We start from the raw sequence: 26,669 nt of genomic DNA on the forward strand, positions 1-26,669 counted from the left end.
AATGCACGAAAATTGTGCAAGGGGCTCAGCCCCTGCCATGGCCGCGGTGGCTGCCTCGGCCCCCGCCGCCATGATGGCCAGGACCCCCGCCTGCCGCGGCTTTGTCTGGAAGGTCATCCGGAAGGACGTCCAAAAGGACGTCTGGTCTAATTAGCATATTACACTTTTATTATTAAAGATTCCATTTCTCAAAAAAAACAAATAAAAACAAAATCTCAATTGTATACTACAAATTTTCAAACTGGGAAAAATAATCATAGCTTAGTAGGCTGGTAACTATAATAAAATGTTGTCAAGTAAATGCACATGCACTGAGTGTAGGTAGGAATGTAAACATATTCATAGATACCCCTTGCTTAAGATCATAAGTTTAAACTGCAATAAAGATATCTGGATAGCCAAAACCGGTTTGGCTCAGTGGATAGAGCGTCAGCCTGCAGACTGAAAGGTCCCAGGTTTGATTCCGGTCAAGGGCATGTACCTGGGTTGCGGGCACATCCCCAATAGGAGATGTGCTGGAGGCAGCTGATCGATGTTTCTCTCTCATCGATGTTTCTAACTCTCTATCTCTCTCCCTTCCTCTCTGTAAAAAATCAATAAAATAAAAAAAATAAAAAAAAGATATCTGGATAAAAATGTGCCTGTTTAAAGGTAGGCATTTTCATATTCATTCTTAAAAAAATTAGATATCTGATAGTTCTTGATAGTAACTAATTTTAAGCAGAAATCAATTAATTAAATAATATAAAGAGGGGAAAAAGTTTCAAAGAGAACTAAGAAAATCTTAAATAAAGTAATGTATAAAGACTTTACATTATATGACCTTTAAGTATAACAGCAAATTTAAATAAACTATTCAATAAAGTGAGGCAATCAGTTCATTTTAAGAGATACATTTTAATAAAAATTTGAAAATTGATTATGCTATGTGTCAAATTATAAAATAGGAATAAACATATCATGTTAACATCAACTGAATGACACATAACATCAATTGAGTGCCTCTATGACATGAATGTGAAATATAGTCAAGTATCATATCTATTAATTGATTAAAATACAAGTTTAGAATTGCTTGTACCTCAGGAGGTATTCTCAAGATATAAGATAAAACTTGTTTATTTTATCCAAGAGCAAGGGATGCAATCCAGGCATCGAAAAATATGTATACTAAAAATATTAACTACATTGAGAGTTTGGGAAGTTTTTTTTTTAGAATGTTTCATTTTGATATTATAGTTTGAAAATAGTATTTTAAATATGAATAGCAGCAACTGACAAAAGTTTAAATACAATTTATATATACATATATACATACACATACATACAGATCCATACACACACACATACAAATATATGACTTTTCTGGTATTTAGCCTATTTTCTGAACATCAACCTCTGATGAAGCTACATTAGATTCTTTCTGATTACTAGGTAGTATGGGTTATATGCTGGAGGAGCTAGCAAATGTTTTCTGTAGAGGGCCCAACAGTAAATATCCTAGGCTTTGCATGCCGTATGATTTCTGTCAAAACTCTGCCATGTAACATTAAGGCAGCTACAGACAATGCCTACACAAAAGAATTCAGCTGTACTCTAATGAAACCTTATTTACAAACCAGGCAGCAGGCTGGATTTGATCTGTGGGCCACAGTTTGTGGGACCCCTGTGTTAAAGTATATTGGTTTAATATTGCTTAGTAATGGTTTACAGATTTTGTAGAATCGTGGTTTTATGATGATCTATCACTTACATGTAACAGGTAACTGGGAGGTATAAGAGAGATATTAATCTGTAAGTAGAGTTTGCATCTTAACCTCTCAAATGTGTTCTCAACTAAATTCCAATCTCAAACACATCTCTCAACTCTGGACTCAATCATCGTCTATAGATGGTCCTAAATGGAAAAATACTGTTAGAGCCTTAACCGATGTAATATCAAGGGACCACCTTAGAGAATATATAGTCAGCAAACTTGGGTAAATATACATGTAACTTACAACTTAAAATTCTCCTATGATGCTAATCCTTAGGAGAGTAACCCCACATGCCTGTTAGGCTCAGATGACATTTTCCATTCCATTTCTTTTCTACATGTCATCAACCTATTCTCATAAAGAAAACACTCCACAAACAATAATATCTTTGGAGAAGAATGTATCCTATTGATAACGAGATCCATCATAAAACATTCTTCACCAGCAAGTTCATTTTTCTTTGCTGGTCTTCTTTCCTAAGGAAAAATGACCTAGAAATAATACTTTCAACAACATTATTTTGGTTTCAACCAAACTCAGTCTTCTTTTTTCTTTCCCTGAGGAATGAAAAAGCAATTTAGAGAAATCATTGCAAGAAAAAGAGCTGTTCATTCTCTGGCTAGGGGATGAAATACATAATTTCTAAACTTTCAGCTCCGATGTCCAATGCTGTACTTATAGAAAAGGAAAATAAGTGAAATTGTTAAAGAGCGGGTTTTTGTTCACTATCCTATCTTTCAGATTTACACTGCAAATGTGCATACAAAAGGTCCTAAAAATTCTACAATAAAGAATAATCATTTGATCACAGAATCTACTCCCTCACCTAGTATCTGTTAATATCTTGCTATAACAATGGCAAAAATACACTGTGGGGAATACTGGCTTACAAGTTTAGAGGGTAAATTTACCTAGGATTTTCTAAAATTCACATTCTTATATATGTGTTAACACTACATTTATCACAAAAGACATATTAGTACTTTCATTTGATCCTTTAATTTGAGCATGCTAAAAATTAGTCATTATATGTTCAGCATCAAATGTCAAAACCTTTTCAAATTATAATAAAAGTGATTAAGAAGTTAATGGGACAATCACACTTCTTGGACAAAGCCATTTACAATAAAAGTTTGCATATATTTCTGTCTATTTGCTGAGGGAATAATCTATTTAAGTGTATTAAATTATAATATTCAAACTGTTTGATTGGCTTTCCTAATAATGCTAATTTAAATTAAAAGGCTTTGCTTTTTCCACTCTAAATATTTTAAGGCAGGTAACAAAAAGAAAAATCAAATGTAGATATGCTGAAATTCATAAATCTCTCAAAATGTTCTTCTCAAATTGGAAACACCAGTCCATTCTATGTCACATAATTTAAAAAAAAACAATATTTTGTTGATTCTGATTTAATGTGTTTTCTAAAATCATATCACATATTTGGTATCTATTTACTTTGATATAAATACGCCATTTAAGAATTTTATTTGTTCTTAAGTCAATAAGCTTAAACCAATCAATGGTTATTTTAAACATTTAGTTCTGGGTGAATTTTGTATCTAGACATGAAGTAGAAAATGGGCAGATTAACAAGCAGCAAGCCAGTGGTTATTTAGATTTCACTTCCAACGTGTGCCGCAAAGATCAGACACATTCAGGGAGCTCTGTCGTACTCTCCACACAGAATTAGCCTTGTTTGCTTTACCAACACACACGTACAGCTTTTGCGGTCCCAAAGCAGCTTTACGCCCCAAATTCTTTGAAGTGGGGACACCGATTTGGAAGTCATTTCACCATGAGGCTGAACAGTAGTGATCAGAAGATGACACTTGTGATCTTAAATGAAATGCTCAAATCTGGGGATCTCAAGAGAAAAATCTCTTAAACCTAATACCAACGCTCCAAGAAAGAACTCTAAAATTCAGAAAATTATGAGTGAACCTATACTCACAGACATCATGGAAGTCTAAGCTTATGAATCTTACTGAAATCCAGAAACTACACCAGTTAGTACCCCACATTTTCATAGCTAATTTAATAAGTTTTAAACATCCTCCCTTCTCCCCTACCCATCCTTTTCTATCTCTAGGTAAATACACAGTGTCAGCTAAAGAAAAAGTTTTCCTTTAACTAAGATAAAAAAAATTTATCATGAGAGTTTCTGAGGAAAATAACCCTATCTGTAATTCCTTTTTCTTTGTTTTTTTGTCTTCACAAAACTAACATGTGCCTCTAAACAATCTGAGATTAGAAAACAAATTTATGTTATTATATTTAAAAATAATATATCGAGAACTTGTAAAATGATCAGTAAATGTTAGCATTTTATAATTGGATTTATTATAAATTTTAACCTTTTAAAAGATACATGTTAAATTTGTTTTCCAATTAAATTTAAGAATTAAAAGCATTTGTGCAGTATTAAGTTTTAATTAATAATGAAGGATTTCCAACAAAAACTTCTGTTGAACTATTTGAATTGATCACACTATACAGTGTATCCTTAACAAATCTAATTGATTTGCATAAAACATATTTATAATAAATGTAATCTGAACATAAAACAAAATATTATCTGTAGCATTTTTCTGACTGAAACTACAAAAGTATACTACTTACATAGTAGAAGCATATTTTAAAAATTAAGTATTTCTTGCCAAACCATTGAGGAGGAAAAAAATTACATTTGATAACTATCCTATTGAATCTTTTTTTTCTATTTTACTTATTTATTTTTCTTTATTGACTAAGGTATTACATATGTGCCCTTCTCCCCCCATCCCCCCCTTTATGCCCTCACCCCCTGGTGTCTGTGTCCATTGGTTAGGCTTATATACATGCATACAAGTCCTTTGGTTGATCTCTCTCCCTTACCCCCACCCTCCCCTACCTTATTGAATCTTACTTTACAAACTTTTCTTCTAAGAAAATACAATGTGGAAAAGGTACAAAACAAAACAAGATTGTAGGCAATAATAATGAGATTGACAGAAATAAGATATTCCAAATGAACAGTTAAAATGGCCAAATTCATGTAGTCACCATTTAGGTGAGTGCCAAGTTAAATGCAATGAAGAAAAACATAAAATCAGTGTATGCTGCTATTGGCTCATTTAGAGGTGACAGTTACACAGGAGGACACATGGCTATTTATGTTTATTTTCTAGATTCAGTAGCGTAGACTATAAAAACAACTTACTGATGTTTTTCCATAGTCACAGGAATAAGAATAGAAATTGCTGAAATGACTCATTAAATAGGTATGAATCTAATATTTGGTCAAGCTATAATCTTATTTTCAAAGGCAGTGCAATTCAGAAAGAAAATATTGTCCTTGATTTTACTGAATATCTTATTTTTTCAATATCTAATAACTATAAAAAATTATTTTTCAGATTGACAGCCATATATTAGCCTTTGACATGTTTTCCCATGTACCTGATGTACAATGCTAAAAAGTAAATTACTCCAAAATACAATATATTTGGTCCTGTGTATCAAGAGACTTTTACAGTGGTCATATTTTTTAACCTGAAATTCTACTCCCAAGGATCTTTCCTAAATAAATAATCAGTGTGCAAAGATGTACATACCAGTACATTCACTGTACCATTGCCTGATAATAATGAAGGCTTGGGAAAAGAAACTATAAATGTCTAATAACAGGGAATTAGTTAATTGTACTTATGGTATATCTGCAGAATACTATGCAGCCATGAAAAATGATGAGTGTAGTGTGCATGTACGTTCACATATGAAAATTACATAAAATAAAGACATTGCAAGTAATTCTAAAACAGATTAAATGATAGATATAGTACTATCGTTTATAAACCATACTTTAAAAAAACTATTCATAAAATATATATGTACATAACCTATGCAAAGACAAAGAGATAGAATGGAAAAGATTTAAGGCTTATACATCAGAGTGTTAGCATTCATCACCAGTTATTGGAAGTAAGTATAAACACGATTGTTTTTTTATTTGGGTTAAGACAGAGCTTATGAAACATCCATAATGATTATACCTTATTCAACTGAAAAATGTTATTTTAAAAAATCACAAAATGTAATGATTATGTGAAATATGACAAATTATCCAGTTTGAAAACCTTATATTTTTGTTATAATTTGAAAGTAAATGTTAAATAATTTCAAAAATGCAAATGTGCAATCATTTATTACTTAATTTACCGTAAGTACAAAAAGTGACCTGGCATGTTATAAGATCTTCCATATTAGTTTTTTCAGATGTGGAACTTAAGAAACTACACAAGAAACTGTTTAATAGTTACGTTAAGATTATTTCTTCACAATCACTTGCCTATAATGAATTTTCTGATATTTTACACTAAACTTTATTATATACTAGAACTTAATAAAAAGTACACGTTGTTAGCTAAATTATTTGTTAAAAAGAGACGTAATACAGAGAATAACAAATATTGCAACAAGTTAAATTGAGAAGTATGGAAATAAGTTTGTGAATAATGATAAATTATGTGCCAAATTATACCCATACTAGTACTGGAGCAAACAGAAGCATTTGCTTTTAAAGTGTAAACAACCTTGCCCTGGCCGGTTTGCTCAGTGGATAGAGCGTTGGCCTGCAGACCAAAGGATCCTGGGTTCAAGGGCAAGTGCCTTGATTGCAGGCTCCTCCCTGGCCTGGGCCCTGGTCATGGCTTATGCAGGAGGCAACCAATCGATGTGCTTCTCTCACATCCGTGTTTCTCTCTGTCTTTCCCTCCCTCTTCCACTCTCTCTAAAAATCAAAGAGAAAATATCCTGGGGTGAGGATTAACAAAATAAATAAATAATGAAGTGTGAACAACCCTAACTGTGTAATTAAGATACACCAATTTTGAGGGATACTTATTTCCAAATTGATTAATTTTGATGAATTTTCAACAGTGGTCATTAGAAACGGACATATCTGGAATGAGAGAAAATAGATTTGATTTTCTTTGTAAGGTGTTTGCTTATAAAATTATCTTTCTCCGCTCTCAGGAATGCAGGAAAAGTGAACTTCATATGTGCATAAGTGAGACATGAAGTTAAATGAGACACAAAAGCTCTAGAAACTTACAAAACTGTTCCACTACCCTGATGCTCATAGTTATGAGCTACAGTCTTTTGAATGATGTTCTCAACCTTAACAATCTGTTTTAGATATTTAGGTTACCTGTTATTCTTTATAGCTGTCTGCTGTTTCTCTAACTCCCTGCCATATTCTTTTAATAATACTTCAAAAGAGATGTTACAAATTTCATAGACTACTTTCACTAGAGTACAAAGAAACTTATATTCAAACTACGTTAGGGCATATATTTAGTCGTACTTGGGTAATCTATAAAAACAACTCATTTTCAATAATTTTTCAAGCCAGATGTATAAAGGCATAATTAACATAAATCAAAATTCACAGTACTTAGGTGCGACGTTCTATGACATCTGGCAAATGTACATAGTCCTGCAACCTCACCACAATCAAGACCTAGAGTATGAGTCACCCTAAAGTGTTCCTCATGCTGCTCAGCTGGCTGTCCTCCCCTGCCGCCAGCCCATGTACCACTGATCACCAGATTCTGCTAGCTTTTCCTTTTTCTTCAATCATGTCTTTGGACTAGAATTTTATTGAGTGAGGCACAGAAAATGAAATGTAACAAAGCTATAAAAAGTAGTTAAAACCTTGTGTTCTAGAATTTAATATTAGATGTTCCTGCACAATTAAGGTCTTACAAATAATACTCTGTCCATGCCAGGAATTGTGCTGAGAGCTGTACATGTGTTGTGATGATGTCACTTAATCAGCAAAACTGTATGTGATGGGACTTATTATTTTCTCAATTACTACTGATTAGAAAGTTTATTGAAAGTCATAAAATAAATGGCTGAGATTGTCTGTCCTCTAAAACTTAGCATCTGAAATATTTATACATGAAATATCTCTCTTCTGTCTCTCACAGACACAGACATACACAGATACCACACAGACCAACACCACCATCACCACCACACTACACTCTCATTTAAATCTTTTTCCAGTGTCCTCCCTTTTAACATTTCCTTCTTTTTCTTTTTGAGTTACATCTCCTCTTTGGCCAATTGTGTGTGTGTGTGTGTGTGTGTGTGTGTGTGTGTGTGTGTGTAATGCTTCAACTTATTTCCCTATGAGCCCAAACTTAGACTATAGTAGGGCTGTTTTTAATCTTTAATATTCTTTTCAGAGATTCCGTCTGATTCTCATTCCTTTACTCTGAATTGGCATATCGACCTCCTTCACATTCTGCTTGTCACCTATAACTGTATTTTCCCCATAAGTTATGCCACATAATTAATTAATCCAATTACTTTTACTTATTGTTTTTGCTTTTTCATTAAACTGTGCCTTTTACACAATTAATTCCATTCCTCATCCTTACTCTCACATCCTGCATACCATCCCCTCAAGCCTTCATACAGACTGATAAAAAGAAACAACCTTCTCTTTAGTTAAATTACAATCTAATTTAAATTCTCTTAAAAATCATCCCTAAAGTAGCATTATTCATGCTAACTTACACTCTTTCACATGAAACTAATTTATCTTTCATTACAACCTGTTTATATAGTTTTCTGTCTTTCCTTCTTTTTATTAATCCTCACCGAAGATATTTTTCTTTTTAAAAAAAAATATATTTTATTGATTTTCTACAGAGGAAGGGAGAGGAATAGAGAGTTAGAAACATCAATGACAGAGAAATATTGATCAGCTGCCTCCTGCACCCTCCCTATTGGGTATGTGCCCACAACCAAGGTACATGCCCTTGACCGGAATTGAACCTGGGACCCTTGAGTCCACAAGCCGATGCTCTATCCACTGAGCCAAACCAGTTAGGGCCAAAGATATTTTTCCCATTGATTTTTAGAGAGAGTGGAAGGGAGGGAGGGAGCAGGAGAGAGAGAAAAACATCAATGTAAAAGGCACATCGATTGCTTGCCTCCCACACACGTATCTGGGCCAGGGATTGAACCTGCAACCCAGGCAAGTGCCTTTGACCTGGAATCAAACCCTCTGGGCCCCTCAGTGGGCAGGCGGGCACTCTAACTACTTAGCATACTGGCCAGGGCCACAATGTTTTCTTTATAGATACTTGATTACTCACCTGACTTTTAATATATGTACCCTTTCCTTAGAGTCAAAAGATTTTAAAAAAATCTTTTTATCATAACTTAACTAGCATCCAGAGCTACACTTTATTCATTTACCTCTCTACAAATCTTCTTTTAATTGATTTTAGAGAGGAACGGAGGTGGGGGGGGAGTGAGAGAGTGAGAGAGAGAGAAAGAGAAACGTAATTCATTGCTTCACTTATTTATGCATTCATTGGTTGGTTCTTGTATGTGCCCTGACAGGATTGGGGATGACGCTCTGACCAACTGAGCTACCTGGCCAGGGCCACTACAAATCTTAACTATTTAAAACTCTTATCTGTCACCAATACTTTAATGATTTTCAGAAAAATATTTATAGCCCAAATTATTCTCCTCTTCTGAACTTTAATGCCCTTGCTTTATCTTGTTTATTGATCTTTATGGATAATTTGCATAGCTGGTTTCTTCTTATTCTTTTGGTTTAATTAAAATATGACCTCTTTAGAAAAATCTTATTGGATTACTCTATTTAAAAGAACTTCTTCCCTACCCAAGTCATAATAGGCTACATAAGGATTTTTTAAAATTTTATTTTATTGTTTAAAGTATTACAAATAGTAGTACATATGTCTCCTTTCCCCCCCCCATTAACCTTCCCTCGCCCCCCCCCCCCCCCCCCCCCACTCCTCGGCACAAATATCACTTATAAATACCTACACTTATCTTGGCCCTGGGTTGTGTGACTCAACTGTTACAATACTGGTCTGTGGGCACCAAAGGGTCTAGGGTTCAATTCCCAGTCAAGGGCAGGTACCTGGGTTGCAGGTTCAACCCCCAGCCCCAGTCAGGGTACATGTGGGAAGCAACCAATCCCAGTGTCTCTCTCACATCGATGCTTCTGTTTCCCTCTCTCTCTCCCCGTCCCTCCCTTCTCTCTCTCTAAAAATCAATGGGTGAAAATTAACAAACAAACAAATAAATAAATAAAATAAACCTGTCTTGTTTACTATTTACTTTCCTAATAATATAAGTTTTTATGATGAGAAAGACCTTGACTGTCTTTGTCACTGTTACTTCCCCAGTGCCTAGAATAAAACCTGGCAGTAGATATTTGTTGAACAAATGAATTTTTAGAATGTGAAATACTTTCATGTCACTGGAATAAGAATTTCAGGAATAACCTTCCCTTTATATAAGCCAATCATGTATATAATAGTTTAGTATGCTATTATGATACTTAGAGAATGACTTGAGCCTAGTATAGCCAAATAGATTATTTGGGTATTTTATAAGGATACTAGAAGCCCGATGCATGAAATTCGTGCAAGAGTAAGCCTTCCTTCCCCTGGCTGCCAGCACTGGCTTCCCTCTGGCCACCCTCTGGCTTCCCTGGCAGCCCTGGTTTCACCCGGAAGGTCGCCAGGTAGGACGTCCAGTCTAATCAGCATATTATGCTTTTATTATTATAGATTTAATAGTTTCTGCTTTAGATTTTTATTTCTATCTTAATCAAGACCCATTTTCATTATTTATACATTAAACCTATAATTTACTATAATTCTGAGCAATATGTATGTTGTGTGTGTTAAAAATATCTTGAGAGGAGATTTGAAAGTTTGAATAATTTAAAAAATGTTAAAAATATCATTTTGGCAACCTGCCATACACTTTTCAAAAAATTTCTCTAATCTTTAAAACAGCTCTTCAGTCCTACATGAGAAAAGTGGTAGCTCACACTTCTTTTGTTTGTTTTTCTTTCTAGGCATTTATTTGCTTACTCTTGAAATAATTTTTTTTTTTATCTTGGCAGGTCATTTGTTTTTATTCTTCTCTTGATTGAAAGTAAACACACACACACAAATGATCAATTCTCTTTTACCAATGAATACTTAAGATCACACAGGCCTTTGAATCTCATACTTTATTGCCCACCAACATGTTTCTTTATAAGGCAATAGAGAATAAAGCATAACTTATTTGATTGTTCTTCAAAGGAAGCATAATATGTTTTTAAAAAGTATCTAGAATTAAGTAGTTTGCCTTATTTCTGGTGCTACAAATAAGTAACGAAACTGGTAGTAAGTATAGTCTAATGCAGTGGTTCCCAAACTTATTTGGCCTACCGCCCCCTTTCCAGAAAAAATATTACTCGGCCCCTGGAAATTAATTTTTTAAAAATTTTAATAGCAGTTACTCATCGCTCCCAAATGCACCTGTGGCCATCACTGCCCCCGTGGATCGCTGCAGCGCCCACCGGGGGGCAGTAGCGCCCACTTTGGGAATCACTGGTCTAATGCTTAGCTCTACCATTAAAATTATTTTCTCTCTATTTTTAAACAGAGATGGGTTAAATTATCTAAACCCTTTAGTAGTTCATTGTTTATAGATTATTGATATATTAAATTTAAATTCAAAACCTGTGATTTTTCTAAAAACAAGCATATATCATAAGGAAAGAGCCCTAACCAGTTTGGCTCAGTGGATAGAGCGTTGGCCTGTGGACTCAAGGGTCCCAGGTTCGATTCCAGTCAAGGACATGTATCTTGGTTGCGGGCATATCCCCAGTAGGGGGTGTGCAGGAGGCAGCTGATCGATGTTTCTCTCTCATTGATGTTTCTAACTCTCTATCCCTCTCCCTTCCTCTCTGTAAAAAAAAAAAATCAATAAAATATATTTTTAAAAATCATAAGGAAAGAGCTACAAAAGTATATCTGTCTGTTAAAATAAACTTTTGATATAATTGTTTTCGTAGTAATAAATTAAGAGCTACAATTTTTTGATTATTTAGTGTGGACAAAACTCTGCAATAACTTCTTTATAGATATTATTTTCAATTTTTTCAAAATTTCGAAAATATAGAATATTTGTAACTGTAAATCCTCAGATGAGGATTAACAAGAAAAATAAAAATAAAAGTATTTGTCACATGACATTTCATAAGAGTAAGAAGAAAAAGTGTAAACATTAATAAAGCTCACTAAACTTGATTATGATTTGCGAGGGCTACAATCAATGTTTTTTGGTGCTTCATAATGTGTGATGAACTCCATTCCTCAGGGACTATACTAGGATCCACTAACACAAATGAAGATCCTATGATATTTGGTGTGAAACATAAACATACGCTTCAATTTAATATGTCAGGGAAAAGATTAACCTTATGAAATTATGTTTCCATCACATTTGGGTTGAATTATTAATAGCTTGTGTTAATGAGAAAAATACCAACTTATTCATTAGAGATGTGATAGCTTAATACAGATGTTACATTTTATTGGTCACAAACTCCAGTAAGTTTTTGAAAAGCCTTAACTTCCTGTAACTTTTATTGAACAAGTGAAATGCATTCTGAGTTGCTTGTTAGAAAATTTACTCCTTTCTCTTCTAAAATTAGTTCCTTTTTTGTTTTTCTGAAGCTTTTCTTATTATCTTCTCTGTCATTTTTTCTTTAATTCTTATTTCCTTTGAAACAGAATGCACTTGTCTTCATTTATTTCTAGGCTTAGGAGAATGTGTGGAATCCTAAATTCCAGTGTTGGTTAATACAGACCCAGTTCCAACCTAACAGTGTTAGAGGCCTACAACTAGAACTGAGAACACTCACTCTTCAGCTTCCTCATGCCAGGAGAAAAGGCAGTGCCATAGAGCTGCAGCTACCACTGCAGTGGCTGCAGTTGTTAGACAATCATTTACTCTACAAAGTGTTCCCCCTGATATCTCCCAGTGCCCAGCTGGCAGCATACATAGTTGTTACAATACTAGAGGCCCGATGCATGAAATTCATGCAAGGGCCTTGGCCCCAGCCCCCGCCCCCCACCGCCACCTTGGCCAGGGGGTCTCTACCACCTCTGCCTCAGCCCCTGCCTTCTGCGGCTGTGTCCAGAAGGACGGGCGTCCGGTCTAATTAGCATATTATGCTTTCATTATTATAGATTATTCACTATATTTCCTATGCTATACTTTATATCCCCATGACTATTTTGTAACTCCCAATCACAGTTTTTGTTTTTCCCCTAAAACTTATCTTCCCTCTCTCGATAACAGGTACCACCATCTAACCAAACAGTCAGTCACCTGAGATTTTTATCTTATTCCTCCTTTCTCTGCATTGATAATATCTAATCTGTAACTAAGCCTTTAAATAACTTTTGATGTACCAATTGCCTCTATTGATACTTTAATTCAGCTCATTACCATCTCTTAACTGACTGATGAATTATCCTCATAAATTATCTTTCTGCTTATAGTGCACAGGTACATTTTTAAAAATATAGCTTCTAATCTTTCCAGAAAGAAACATCTGATCTTGTCCCTCCCCTACTTTATGCTTCAATAACCTACACCATCTTCAGACCCCCTCCCTGCCTACTTTTCTGAACCTGTTTGAATTATTTTGCCTATATCATTTCTCCTCCCTGAAATGCTTTCTACACATAAGGCCAGCATCTTTCTAGGTTTTAACATGCCAACTCAAAGGTTATTTTTTCTATGAAGTCTTTCTTGAACTAATATCTACCCTTTCCAGGTGGAAGTGATCACACTTTGTGATTCCACTAATATATATGTTAAATATATAGATATATAATTTCTCATTATATCTGTAATATTATTGTGTTTACTTGTTAGACCCACATTAGAAAAGCCCACAAGGATGGGGGGCTGTATTGTGCCCTGTTATTTCCAGCACCTTGAACAGTACCACACACCGGGTCCTTAAAAAATGAACGTTCAATGGCCTGACTGGGTGTGGGCTGGTGGTTGGGATTCCCTGTCAAGGCACATACCCAGGTTGAGGACTCCTTGCCCAGTAGGGGACACGCAGGAGACAACCGACTGATGTTTCTCATCAATGTTTCTATTTCTCTCTCCCTTCTTCCTCTCTCTGTAAAAATCAATAAAAAATTATTTTTAAATGAGTGTTGAATGAATGTTCAAGTTTTAGTTCAAGTGTTACTTCTTCCATGAAGCCTTTCTGGCCATCTAGTTAAAACAAATTTTATTTGACTTATACCTTTGTTAGAGTCACCCACATTGGCACACAAACATAACATGTGACCCACATATTTTAACTTCTCAATGATACTGATAGCTTAGGGCATGTAGGTCTTTCATATTTTCCACAGCTTAGCACATTGCTGAACTCATGATAGAAATAAAATGCTTTTGTTATTATGTAAAAAAAAGTGAAGCACAAGTTTTAAGTCTAAAATAAGTTGAAGAGCAAATTATAATTAACTTATATAATCTAGTTGATGATATATATATATATATATCTCCAGTTATGGGGGGAAAGGGGAAATATAACACAAAAATTAATCATTTTCTTTTCATCCATCTAACTGGAGCAGCTGTCGTTAAAAGTTGACTATACAACTACCTAAAATGAAAACACCTAAAAGAGTTTATCATTTTGTTATATTAGAGGAGAATGCAAAATTAAATTTAAAAAATAGTAAAACTTCTTAAGGTAAGTTAGCTAAATAAAAAAAATAGCAGAGAAAAGCAGTAGAAGAGACAGACCTGAATGTCTTCTCCTGGTGGGGTCCACGTCTTCTGTGACCACATCGAGTAATGACAGACATAGACAAAGGAGATGGGTGTGAGTGGAGATACTCAAAGGGTAAAAGTGGCACGCAAGGAAAGAGCCCAAATCATTTGGAGAAAGAATCCTGTGCATAATGGTAGGAAAGATATCATCAAACACATTCTATAAACAAAGGGAAGAACTGATGATGAATTGGTTAAGCTACTATGGGTTAGTAGGATCAGAGAAATAAAGTTAGTGTAGAGAAAAAACGGATTCAAATGGCTATAATTATTTGTGGACGGCCAATCCTGATTACTGATGCTGAAGGAAGAGACCGTGAATAAAACCATGTTACTAGTGTGACCATATTGTTTAAGGCGTTACTGAGTCCATTTAGGATCAGTGAAAATCCTTTTAGGATTTTCAATTATCATGTAAAAAATAAAATTTAATTGAAACATCTTCAAAGAGAGCAATAAAAACAGTTCCAACAGATTTTATGCTTTTTAAATTTCCCAAATAGGTCAGCGCACGCATGAAAATAAAGTACAGTCATCAGGCCAACGTTTACTAAATGACTTCAGTACAGCAAAACGTCATAAAATATGATGGAGAGTAACAACTATAATAAAATCCATTATGAGAAGAGTAGCTGAAATATATGGCTTTATGTAAATATTAAACATTCAAATTAACCTTCAATTTAGGCCAATTTTATTGGACTGGATTCCCTGATAATGCTTATTTATTAAGAAAGTTCTTATAGACACCACAGCGATCACTGATGTTTCTCTCTTCAAATCTGCCCATCCAAATCCAACATCTACTATAACAGATATGGCACACATTTTGGAAACAGTCTTTCGCCATTGGCTGTAGAGAAGTTCAAAAGACATTTTAAACAGTGATTGAAAGCAGGAAAGGTCTGCTAAATTCAGCATTCAAAAAAAAAATTCTTCCAAAGATATTAGTGAATTAGTGTTAGTATGATCGACACATGAACACAAAATAACAAAACCAAAATCTCCTATTTCAATTACCTACTTAGCTTTAAATCAGGTACCACAAAATTCTTAAATAAAAACACCACATTCACTTCTGCAATAGTTGTATCAGAGTTTATAGAAGACCATATTGTATCAAACTGCACTTGGAATACTGGTATATTGGAATTATAACTCTTTAGAGCATTCTTTCCTATAACAAATTTCTGTCTTTTCCTGAATATTGAGAAAATGAAAACTTTCGACTAGGAAAACGTACATGACCAAAATGTTTTTCTTATGAAAAAAAAAAGGATTCCTCATATGAATTATAGAGAACTGAAAAGGATAACACATTTTGAAACTTAATAATGTAATTTTGATTATTATACAAGCACATCTTTGACCTATTCATAATGAGACACTAAGTCTCATCATAATTATAGTACAACCCAGACTCTGTTCATAGGATTGACCACAAGAACATTACTGTATTCATACATTAATATGATATATGCCATATTTTTCCCAACCCCAGTCCATCCATTTCTCAAAGGTAGAAAAATCAGAGATATATTAATATCATAGGACAGCTGAATTGTATATCTTGCATTATTTCTCCTATGCACAATTTCACTACAGACATATGTATTATACTACTAAAATAGTTTCCTCACATGTTAAAATAAAACTGGCATAAAGTGGATAAAATAACTGCTTATACATATTCCATCTCTAAGAAAACATTTTTTTGGTATAAAACATAAAAACAACAAATATTTCTTTCTTTACCTACTATTTTCCTGTATCTTGGATTATTTTATAATGGCACTGCAGCAATGTTTTCTATGTTATATGGGTTCAAACATTCAAAATTCTTATCAAACCAATCATTAATTTTAGAGAATAACTGAGACACATAGAATTCAAGTGACTTACCCAAGGTCACAAAACAAGTTCAGTGGCAGAACCAGAAATAGACAGAGGTCTCCTGATTACAGGCCAACTTTCTTTCTACTAGATGCTATATGTCCCAACAAAAAACGTGAAATAAAACGTCAAACAAGGAAAAAACAAAAAAAAAATATTCTCATGGTGATACCTGAACTTGACATTTTATTATACAGTATTTAATTAGAATGTTTTTAAAAGGAGGTACATGCTACAACGATGCAAGTAATTCACCAATGCTTTTACTCTTTTAGGAATATGGTAACACTTAGCACCAATAAGTTAACATTTTAAGAAAGTTATACAAAATTTTTATTACATCAAAGGATGAAAATGAAAGATTTGACAATGATCTCACTACCAACTGTAAGTGCTCATTAAATAATTGTTCCATCATTTATGTGACAGGATCTATTAAAAGATCTTAACTAGTCTTATATAAAAATAATTTAACTTTAATTAGCAGATATAATATTCATTTGAATCATAAAATCTCAATGTACCAAATATATTAAAATCGTTATTGGATTTCTTGTCTTCCTGTGATTAGCTTTTATTATAAACTATTTTATGAAAACAGCTTTTTTTAAAAAAAAAAGAGAGAAACACTCAACTAATATTATTTGAACAGCCATATCTTATTTAAATGGCAATAAAATATAAAGACTTTCACGTATGTTATTGTAATGAATCACAGACTTCAGTGAACCTTAAGAAGCTAAGCGTACCCCTCCACTCTTCCTATCTCCCCTCTTTTCCTTAATTGCTACTTTGCCACAGTCAAACATTCTACTTTTCAGTGCTGCTCATGGTAGTTCTAATGAGAACTCTTTCCAATGGTTCATTTAACCAATAACCGGTTGGAGTGATTAAGGACAGTACAAGTATACCCTCTCTTAGGTGTCCATTACTGTCACATCTATGGCAGGATATTAGTTTTAGACTTAAGAATTATAAAGACTTGCCCTAACCGGTTTGGCTCAGTGGATAGAGCGTCAGCCTGCGGACTCAAGGGTCCCAGGTTCTATTCTGGTCAAGGGCATGTACCTTGGTTGCAGGCACATCCCCAGTAGGGGGTGTGCAGGAGGCAGCTGATTGATGTTTCTCTCTCATCAATGTTTCTAACTCTCTATCCCTCTCCCTTCCTGTCTGTAAAAAATCAATAAAATACATTTTTAAAAAAAAGAATTATAAAGACTTTATAAAGGAGAATGCCCAGTATTTTGTTGTTGTTGTTCATTCCACCCTAAGAACTACAAAAGAAAAATAAAATATTTTCATATAATATACTGAAATAGATGACATTTATAAAGTATTATTTCATCACTTATAGTAAGTAGCATTTCATCACTGACAATAAGCTATTTTTGAACAAACATTTTAAAATTTAAGGTACCATCCAGGTGCAAGCTATGAAAAGAATGGGCTTTTGGTCAAGTAAAGTAGTATAACATATTTTACATATAAGAAAGTTGTCTGTATTGGTCCTTCCAATAAAAACAATCTACTGAAAATAAACAGATACATAAAGTAATCAGTGTCATTAAGATATCTGGTTAGCTCATGAGAATTAATACAATGGTGATTTTATATTAAATTGTGTGAACCAAAAATTTTCCCTTGTCAATACAATTTATTAACTATTACACTTCAACTGAATATATTAAGTTCAAACAAAAATAATAATTTATAATCAACTTAATTTTAAAAAGCACATACAAGGGGGGGGCATGTTTATCCATAAATGCAGTCTTTAACAAGGGTGCATGACACTATTTGAAACTTGGTTGATTGGCTAATGTTCCCATTTATCAACATTTACAACAGACATACAATTGGTCCTACTATCAGATTTAATTGCACTTGAGTAAACATATGTCCTAAAGGACCAAGCATTTGTTAAAAAGATTCCTAACAATGAAAGAGAAGCCTCAAGACTTTCAGTGTATATTAGCATTTACACATTATTAAAAGCTGATCATATAATGATACTTTTTTAAGATCAGAGGAGTCTACGTTGGGAACACGAAACTTTCAAAATGAAGCCTAATTAAGCATCTACTTATATTTAGTAGGAACCTCAATGATACAAAGATCAGGATAGACCGAGAATATAAAACCCAAATGTTTGGCAAGTTTACTGATTTCAAACCAATACTTCTCTACTGTGACAAGAATCTGTTGAAAAATCCCTCAATCCAAGTATCGGAATTGACTTTTAAAACTAATTATAACTATCCATAATTGTCAACAACCATAAAATTATTGGACATTTAATAAATTATACTAATTAAAATAAGCCAGGTACAATATTTAAAAATAGTTCCCTATTTTTATAAGCTTGCTAAAAAGTTTATCTTTCAAATGTCTTCTTTCCTATTCCTAAGCTGTGCTGTTTTTTTCTGATTCTGTCCTTGAAGTGCAATTTTAAACACAGCAGGAAAACAGAGCCTGTATTGAGGGAGTTTCAAGTAATTAATTTTCCAACTATAACAACCTATCACATGACAGTCACTAAAGTACAAATTTGGCCTTATAAATTTATCTGTATGTTCAGAGGAAACTGAACCAACTTTAAATGAGCAATTAAACTCATAAATCATGAATTTCCCTTTACTTACAGGAAAACATCTTGTTAACAAAGAACACTATTTATATCTAAGGATGTCGGTAGATTTAGTTACAAGATTCTATCAGTTAATTTGTGTTGTACAAAATATTTACTTTGTTATACATCAATATATTTTTCTGTCTAAAATAAAATATATTTATTTTATAATAATCCAGAAATAATTAGAAATTACCAACCTCCTAATATTGACCTGGAACAACCTTAATTCTTCTTTCCGGGCTAGATGGTTTATATTAGCATCTAATTAGAAGACTAATATAGAATACTGATTTAGACTGACATAAATTATTTTTACTTTTAAAATATATCAAACTATTCAAGAATAAATTTTAAAAAGTCCGTTACATCAAAATACTAAAAAAAAAAAATTTAAAGCATAAAATTCACGAATAGAATGCATCTTTGAATATTTACTTTTCCTTAAGATAAATTTTAAAAGTATCATTTCAAAGGTAAAACTAAGAAAAAAAGCCGCTACCTTCTCTACAGTTATAGATCTATAAGAAATACAACATGAAAAAGTCAATTTTGAAAAAGTAAAAGTAATGGCTAATATAAGGTGTCCCCAAAAATGTATACACACACTTGGAATAATTATAAAGGCAATGTTTATAAAATACATTTAATTTTCAAAATTGAGCTATAAGCTTTTAAACTATATATACAGTTTTTGGACCACCCTGTATATTAAGCAAATCATATAACGCTAAACCCAGTGACTTAAGCACACAAGATGTTATAGTAAGTAGTAGAACATAACTCATGGCTTTGAATATTTTCAATTTCCAAAATACTATACAATCAACACAGCAACTCGGCAAAGTGTTTCACTGCCCTCAGTCTTCCAGATAAACATATTTTCCCGATGAGATAAAGCAAAGTAAATTGCATTGTCATGGCTCAGGGTAACTACAGTAAGGGTAGCAAATTAATTCAAGATTTTCCTAAATGTAGCATATCTTACACTTAGAAAATAACAATTCAAGGTGGATTATTCTTTCAATAAATTGGAGCAGTTAATCTTCAAACAAATTAGAAATCCTTTAAATTTACCTCAAAGTAGATTCTGAACTATTTAGTTCCTCTCACTTAGAGGAACTGAGAAACTGTATGTTCTAAAACATTCCTTCAGTCTAACTAAAGTTAGTTTTCTTACCAGACGTTTTTGTAGGATGAGTTTAGAAAAACATGAGATAAAATATTTTATGTACAAATGTGCTCTTTTCTCAGATACATTTCTAATTACTATAAGAACAGCTAAACTCCAAGTAAATATTATAATAGAGTTCAATAAGATTACAGTTTCCTTTCAATGTTTAATAACATTGCATTATTATAGACCATAGGATTCTACTTTAGAATCAGATTGCTCATTGAAAACAAATAAACAACAGATCAGCCATCCTCATGCATCCTCGGTTTGCATGAAGAATGTTTTGTTAACTTTACGGCCTAAACAATATCTAATCCTCATTCCACAGGAGGAAGACATTTAGTGATTTACTCTAAGCATTATACATAACACCTGGGGTTTAAAATCACTTGATTTTAAATAAGCCTGTATTTTATGCTTGCACCAAACATATTAATTATTTTCCCCCCAAATCCTCATCAATCCTGCTTCATGAAGTTAGAGGCACTGAAAACAAATCACCTCTTTCCCTGGTTATCCTCTTAGGACAGTGTAGTTCAGGGATGTCAAGATTCTTCTTCAAAATAAGACCATAATACTTAAAGTCCATGCAAATATTGGTTAACTCACATTTTCTAGCCAACACAATGCCCCTTAGCCCTTCAGTTCTATAGTGTTATATTTAAAATAAAAATTACAAGTGATCTTTATACTCTTAGTATACATCATAAAAATGGTCAGATGATCAGGTATTCTTATTGCACAGACTTTCACAACACAGCAATAAAAAAATACAGCAATATGTGCTATTGATACAGAGCCAACCTTGCTCTCAGGTTTGAGTTGAAGTCCTCCAAACTTTTTCTAATACCACACGTTCCCTACAATAATCCCCTGATGACAACCCTTTGACAATGAACGGATTCAGTGAATAAAAATTACATTTTAAACAAAGGCTACAATGAATAGATTAAAATCATAAATGGACTTAAATATAAATTAAAGAATGCCCCCAAACACGTCTCGGCAAAGCCCAAGCTCATAAACGTTATTGAAATGTAATTCGCCCACCTGACGTCCCACTATCTTCCTCCTCCAAAGTTCCAATGATGAAGCACATTCTATACATAGCCTACCTTTATTTTAGAAATAAATACAAATATTTATGGAAAACTACAATTTAATGTGGCATTTATGGCTTTAGCATATTGCATACTTACTCATGACATTAAGAGTTTGAATATCCAGGAATTTCCTAACACATAGGAAAATGCACAGTTGCCAAAATAGAAAAATTTATAAACATTTTAAACCATAACATTAAGGCATTCTAATTACATTAATTTTCCTCTATTATACAAATAGTTTATATTTAATTAGAGGGCTTAAGTGGTAAGAAAAATATATATTATATACAAAGAATACACAAAAAATGAACATTATATAAAGGTGATATTTAAAAAAAAATTGGTGACATTTTTTAGCCAAACATTGCATTGTTTCATGAGTTCAATGTACAATATAATTTATTTACATAAATATATATGGCCACAAACATATCCATGAACTCAGACATGAGAGCAAACAGGACAAGCAAATAAATAGTAGTTCATGACCAAGAAAACCCGCATCACACAATATAGCAAGGAGAGATTTTCAAAGAAATGATATTTGTTACATAAATCACAACATATAACTAATTTTATACATACTTTGTTTACTTCTTAAATCATCTTAAATATACTAATATATAATAATATGCTACTTTTTTCCCTAAAAAGGAGTGATTTTATTTAAAAATTTGAAAAAAACATGTAAGATATTTTCTTACAAGTTTATGAATACGTTAAAATTCCCAATACAAAATCCAATTCATTTTAATAAGTTTTCAGTATGTAACTGTTTTACTATAAGAGAATTTACAGATTAAGTCATTTGAACTATGGCATTTTTCCTTGCTTTCTAAACTTATGTCGTGTAATACTTTTTTCTCAAAGCACCCTATTCTCGTTTATAGCTGTATCACAATTGTGGTAACTTAATCATTAGTATAATTATTTTTAACTTGTGTATTTTTGCAGAATGTAAACTGTATGAGGGCAACTACTGCATCTATCTTATCTATCCCAATAACTCAGGGCCAAACACGATGCCTGGCATACAACAGGATAGCAACTGATATTCGTTAGTAAGTTAGTTTAATTTATACATTGACAGATTTTAAAATATAGGTTTTTAGAGACCTAACAGGAAATGAGTCACATTAAAACTGTTACTATAGGCACACTTTAATGCCAATTAGCCCTTCAGTTCAATAGTGTTATATTTAAAATAAAAATTGCAAGTGTCCATTTTAATAATATTATCAAAAACTCCATTTGTTTCCTAAAATTTTGAATGAAATTTTTGATGTACTCTCACTCTCACTCAATTATTAATTTAAAGTAATACTGCCCTAACCGGTTTGGCTCATTGGATAGAGCGTCAGCCTGTGGACTGAAAGGTCCCAGGTTGGATTCTGGTCAAGGGCATGTACCTTGGTTGTGGGCACATCCCCAGTAGGGGGTGTGCAGGAAGCAGCTGATCGATGTTTCTCTCTCATTGATGTTTCTAACGCTCTATACCTTCTCCCTTCCTTTCTGTAAAAAGTCAATAAAATATATTTTTAAAAAATAAAGGTAATGCTGATTATTCAGTTGATTGTGTTTGCACTCTGCTTCTCTTCCTTTTAATCTTGGTTCAAATTTGTGTCTTCTAGTAATCATATCTCTCCAGAGAGAGGAGAGGAAAATAAAGTCACTTCATTTCAACTCATTGGTAGAATTAATGATTTGAAAAGAATCTTTATCAAATTAATATATTATGCTATTATTCTTTGTTGTTGGCAATATTTTTAGCATCAGAAGTTGTAAACAAACCATTACCAATATGTAGTTTAATACCTCAGCATTTGCAATGAAAAAGAAAGAATGGCCTATAGACACCATTTAAAGAATATATTGAGCTTACTATAGTACTTTTTAGGAAAGCAAATGTCTCTTCATGAAGATACTTTGAGTTAAAAGGACCAAATATATAAATGATCATTAGTGCTTACATTTGTCACTTTTTTCCTAAGGAATAATCTTAATAAAATAGTCGTTCTTTTTAACTTTCTAAATAAATCTTAAAGTGTCCACCACTCTAATATAAATAGGCTCTACAGACTATCAAGTTCACACCAAAATGAGAGAAATGAGGAACAAGCACACACGGATTACGAAGCATGAAATGCAATGCTTATCCTCTCATGCTTTCAGCAGTTTTCCACATCCTGACAAACCTGGCTCTGTTTGCTGTTTCTTTTGCGGCAATGGTATGTCATCATTTACTGTACCATTCACCTTTTCCTGTTGGTCTTCCCATGTAACTTCTACTATGAATAAAAAAGAATAATCAGAGCTTGTCAGAAACATTAGGTAATGTTCATAATGAGAACCTAAAAATACTTCAGGGATTTAAAAAAATGATTTACCCCCTCTATTCTCCCATAAATTTTCAGTAATGTGTAGTTAATGTCTTAAATATACAAGTGTGACATTTGAATTTTTTATAATAGATTTAAAAAAATCCAAAGCGCTAAAACTCACTTCCAATAAAATGAATGAGCTGAAGGTATGAAGAGAATGATGATTAAACTGGTTTGACAAATACGTTTTTTCTTAGTTGATATTGATAATATTAATTTTAGAAATGAATATTTTGCTAAACACTGTTTTCTGTGATGAAATGAAATGTGCATATGAAATTAAAATGCACAAATTTCGTACATATCAAGAGAAATTAGATTTTAATATAGGATAAGATAAAATGGCTATTTTACTACCATATTTAGTACTTTCATGAAATGATAGAAAAATGTGCTATGGGATATGGTTTCAAACAAATTAGTAATAGTTTAGTATCATCGATTATGAGCTACCTGGCATATTTAAGATTATTTAGAATTATTTGTAGTGTGGCCTAATATTCATTCATTCAACAATATATACTCAGCACCTATAACAATCCAGGCATATCTAAGGCACTGGGGATACAAGACCAAACAAAAGAGACAAAAATCCATGCTCTCATAAAGTCTATATTCTAATGGAGAAACAGATTATAAACAAGAAAAACAAGTATGATACTTTATGGCTTAGATATTGATAAGTACTAAGAAGACAAATGTGAAGTAGGTAAGAAGTAACAAAATGCTTAGGGTCTGATGAAAGTTTGAAGAGGGTAGTCATGGAAACCCTCACTAAGAAGGCACATTTTGATAAAGAACTTAAGGAAGTAAGGGAGTTGTATGTTGACTTGGGGAGAAGAATAGCACTTGCAAATATCCTCAGGTGGGAGCATGTCGGAAAAGTTCTAGAAAAGCATCCTGGACGTGAACGGGAGGCCTCCAGGGCTAACGCAGGGTGGAAAAGGGGGAAGTGGGAGAAGGTGAGATTAATGACATGGCAGTGTGGGGAGTACAGATCATTGCAGGTCACGTATCAAAAGGGTCATTGGTCGCCCTTAACTTTCCTCTCGTAGCAGCATTCGGGACCACTTAAGTATATACTGGCCTGTACTTTTGTTCACGTTTCTAAATCTACACTGTAAGTCATGTAGACAGTTACTATCTACATACACTTTAATCTCTGGCCATAAATAGTGGAATCCTAACATTTTATAATATTAAGCTAAAAAATATAACTAGGAAGATGAAATCAGTCAAAAAATAGAAAAATATGCTATATTGCAACATCAAATATAAGTTACTGTAGACACAATGCTGTTTTTGATTACTTATACTGCTAGAATTGACTGCAGTTAAGTACTGTATAAGAATTACCCACTCCTAGATTTTATTAATAGACATTTTATTAAATGCTATTAATAATTAGATACTTTATACCGGTCCAACATCAATCAGCTGCCAAAAGAAAACAAACCTCTTGCTTTGGGAGAATTTTATAAAGTTACACCTGGATATATAGCTGCCAGCCTAATTTTCTAATTAGTAAATAACTGATAAAGATGTAATATAGGGTTATCAAATAGTAACCAATCTGGATAAAGATGCTATATATCAATCAATGGCTAATGGAAGAGAAATCTTAAAACCTTTAAAGAATATACAAATTTTCTGATGAATTCCAAGACTTTAGTACAGCCTCCTTTAGTTATAAGAACAAAGGACTCATATGTTCCTTAATCAAAGTTAATCTGTAGTAACACAAAAATAACAAGACTAATTTTCCCATTTTAGGGAAAATAATAAGCTCATCAACAATAAAGTATTGTTAAATCTGAATGATCTGCACTTTTAGTTTCCTACCAAAAAACAATATGAAAGATTTTATAAGCACTACAGAGTTGTTCAAAGTGAAATTTTCTAAACTTCTACATGTTTGTTATTTTGAAAAGTTGTTTCTCCTTCCATCATTGGATAGTTTGTGAAGTTCCAGAAATAGAAGGCATGCTACTTGTTGAAATAAGATTGAGTATGTAGAAGCAGAAATGGCTTGTTTTGAAATGAGTCAGCCGATCTGTAAATTGGCAGAAAGCATCTTCTGAAGTGTGAGGAAACATTTCTTACGGCATAACATTTTTAATTTTCAAAGACTTTCTTTGAGTCATTTGTCTTATGTTGACAGAGTGAAATTAACAAGTATTTGTTGAAAGTATATGCCAGTGGGGAAAAAAGCCCCATAGCCAAAATGTATAGATATTAGCTATTACAACAAAGAAAGAAGACCAGGATCAAGGCTATCAATGATTAATAGGAGAGGTAATATATGTTACTAGCCTGAGCCAGAAATGGTGAATTTTAGGAACATTTCTGCCTTTAATGAAGTTTATAATCTTAAGCAAGTTTCATAAAATCTCTGGCCACTAATCTGGTATATTTGAAGTGAGAAACTTGGTCTTAAAATTTCTAAGGTTATTTCTGTGCTGAAATTGCAGTTGCTCTTGATTCTTATGATTCCAAACTGATTAGTCAGATTTTGTGGAAGAGGAACTCTACCAGAGATGATGAAATTAAGACATTTAGAATTCAGAAGATTTTCCATAAGTCCTAAATATGGCTATTATTAAACCCTATATCAGAACCTAAGTGTTTATTTTAAAACAGAATTAAAGTCATAAAAAGAACAGAACTGACTAGTGAATCATTAATTCATTTATCACCCTAAAAAACAATGTCAAGAGCTACCCATATGTAGCCCTCTTTGAATTTATGGGTCAGAGAATGAAAATAAAACATTTAAAGTAATTAAAAGATGCCTAGTTTTACATCAGAAAAAATGTTCAAATTGTTTGAAAGTTGCTTTAGTTACATTAAACAAAATAGCAAAAACATCACTGATCATGTGTTTTTTTATGAACAGACTATTGTGGTAATTTTAAAACTAAAAGTCTTCTTAATGTTAGATAATAAAGATCTAATAATTAAAACTTAAGTACAAAGCGCTAGCTCATGACAGTGTGTATTTACTACCTGAGGATAAAATGGAAAAATCAGAGATAT

The 26,669-nt window shown here is 33.0% G+C and overlaps 1 protein-coding gene across 1 annotated transcript in view; it reads right to left on the bottom strand.

Annotated features, from left to right (window-relative positions):
- RIMS2 (regulating synaptic membrane exocytosis 2) overlaps positions 1 to 26,669 on the bottom strand; it is a 353,913-nt gene that overhangs the window by 108,837 nt on the left and 218,407 nt on the right. The window contains 1 exon segment of the mRNA XM_070392355.1: positions 14,421 to 14,453. Within this exon segment, the coding sequence (XP_070248456.1) occupies positions 14,421 to 14,453 (33 nt within the window).

This window comes from Myotis yumanensis, unplaced genomic scaffold (assembly GCF_028538775.1).
Source record: "Myotis yumanensis isolate MYYU_CA2020_CCGP unplaced genomic scaffold, mMyoYum1.0.hap1 SCAF_15, whole genome shotgun sequence".
Classification (NCBI taxonomy): domain Eukaryota; kingdom Metazoa; phylum Chordata; class Mammalia; order Chiroptera; family Vespertilionidae; genus Myotis; species Myotis yumanensis.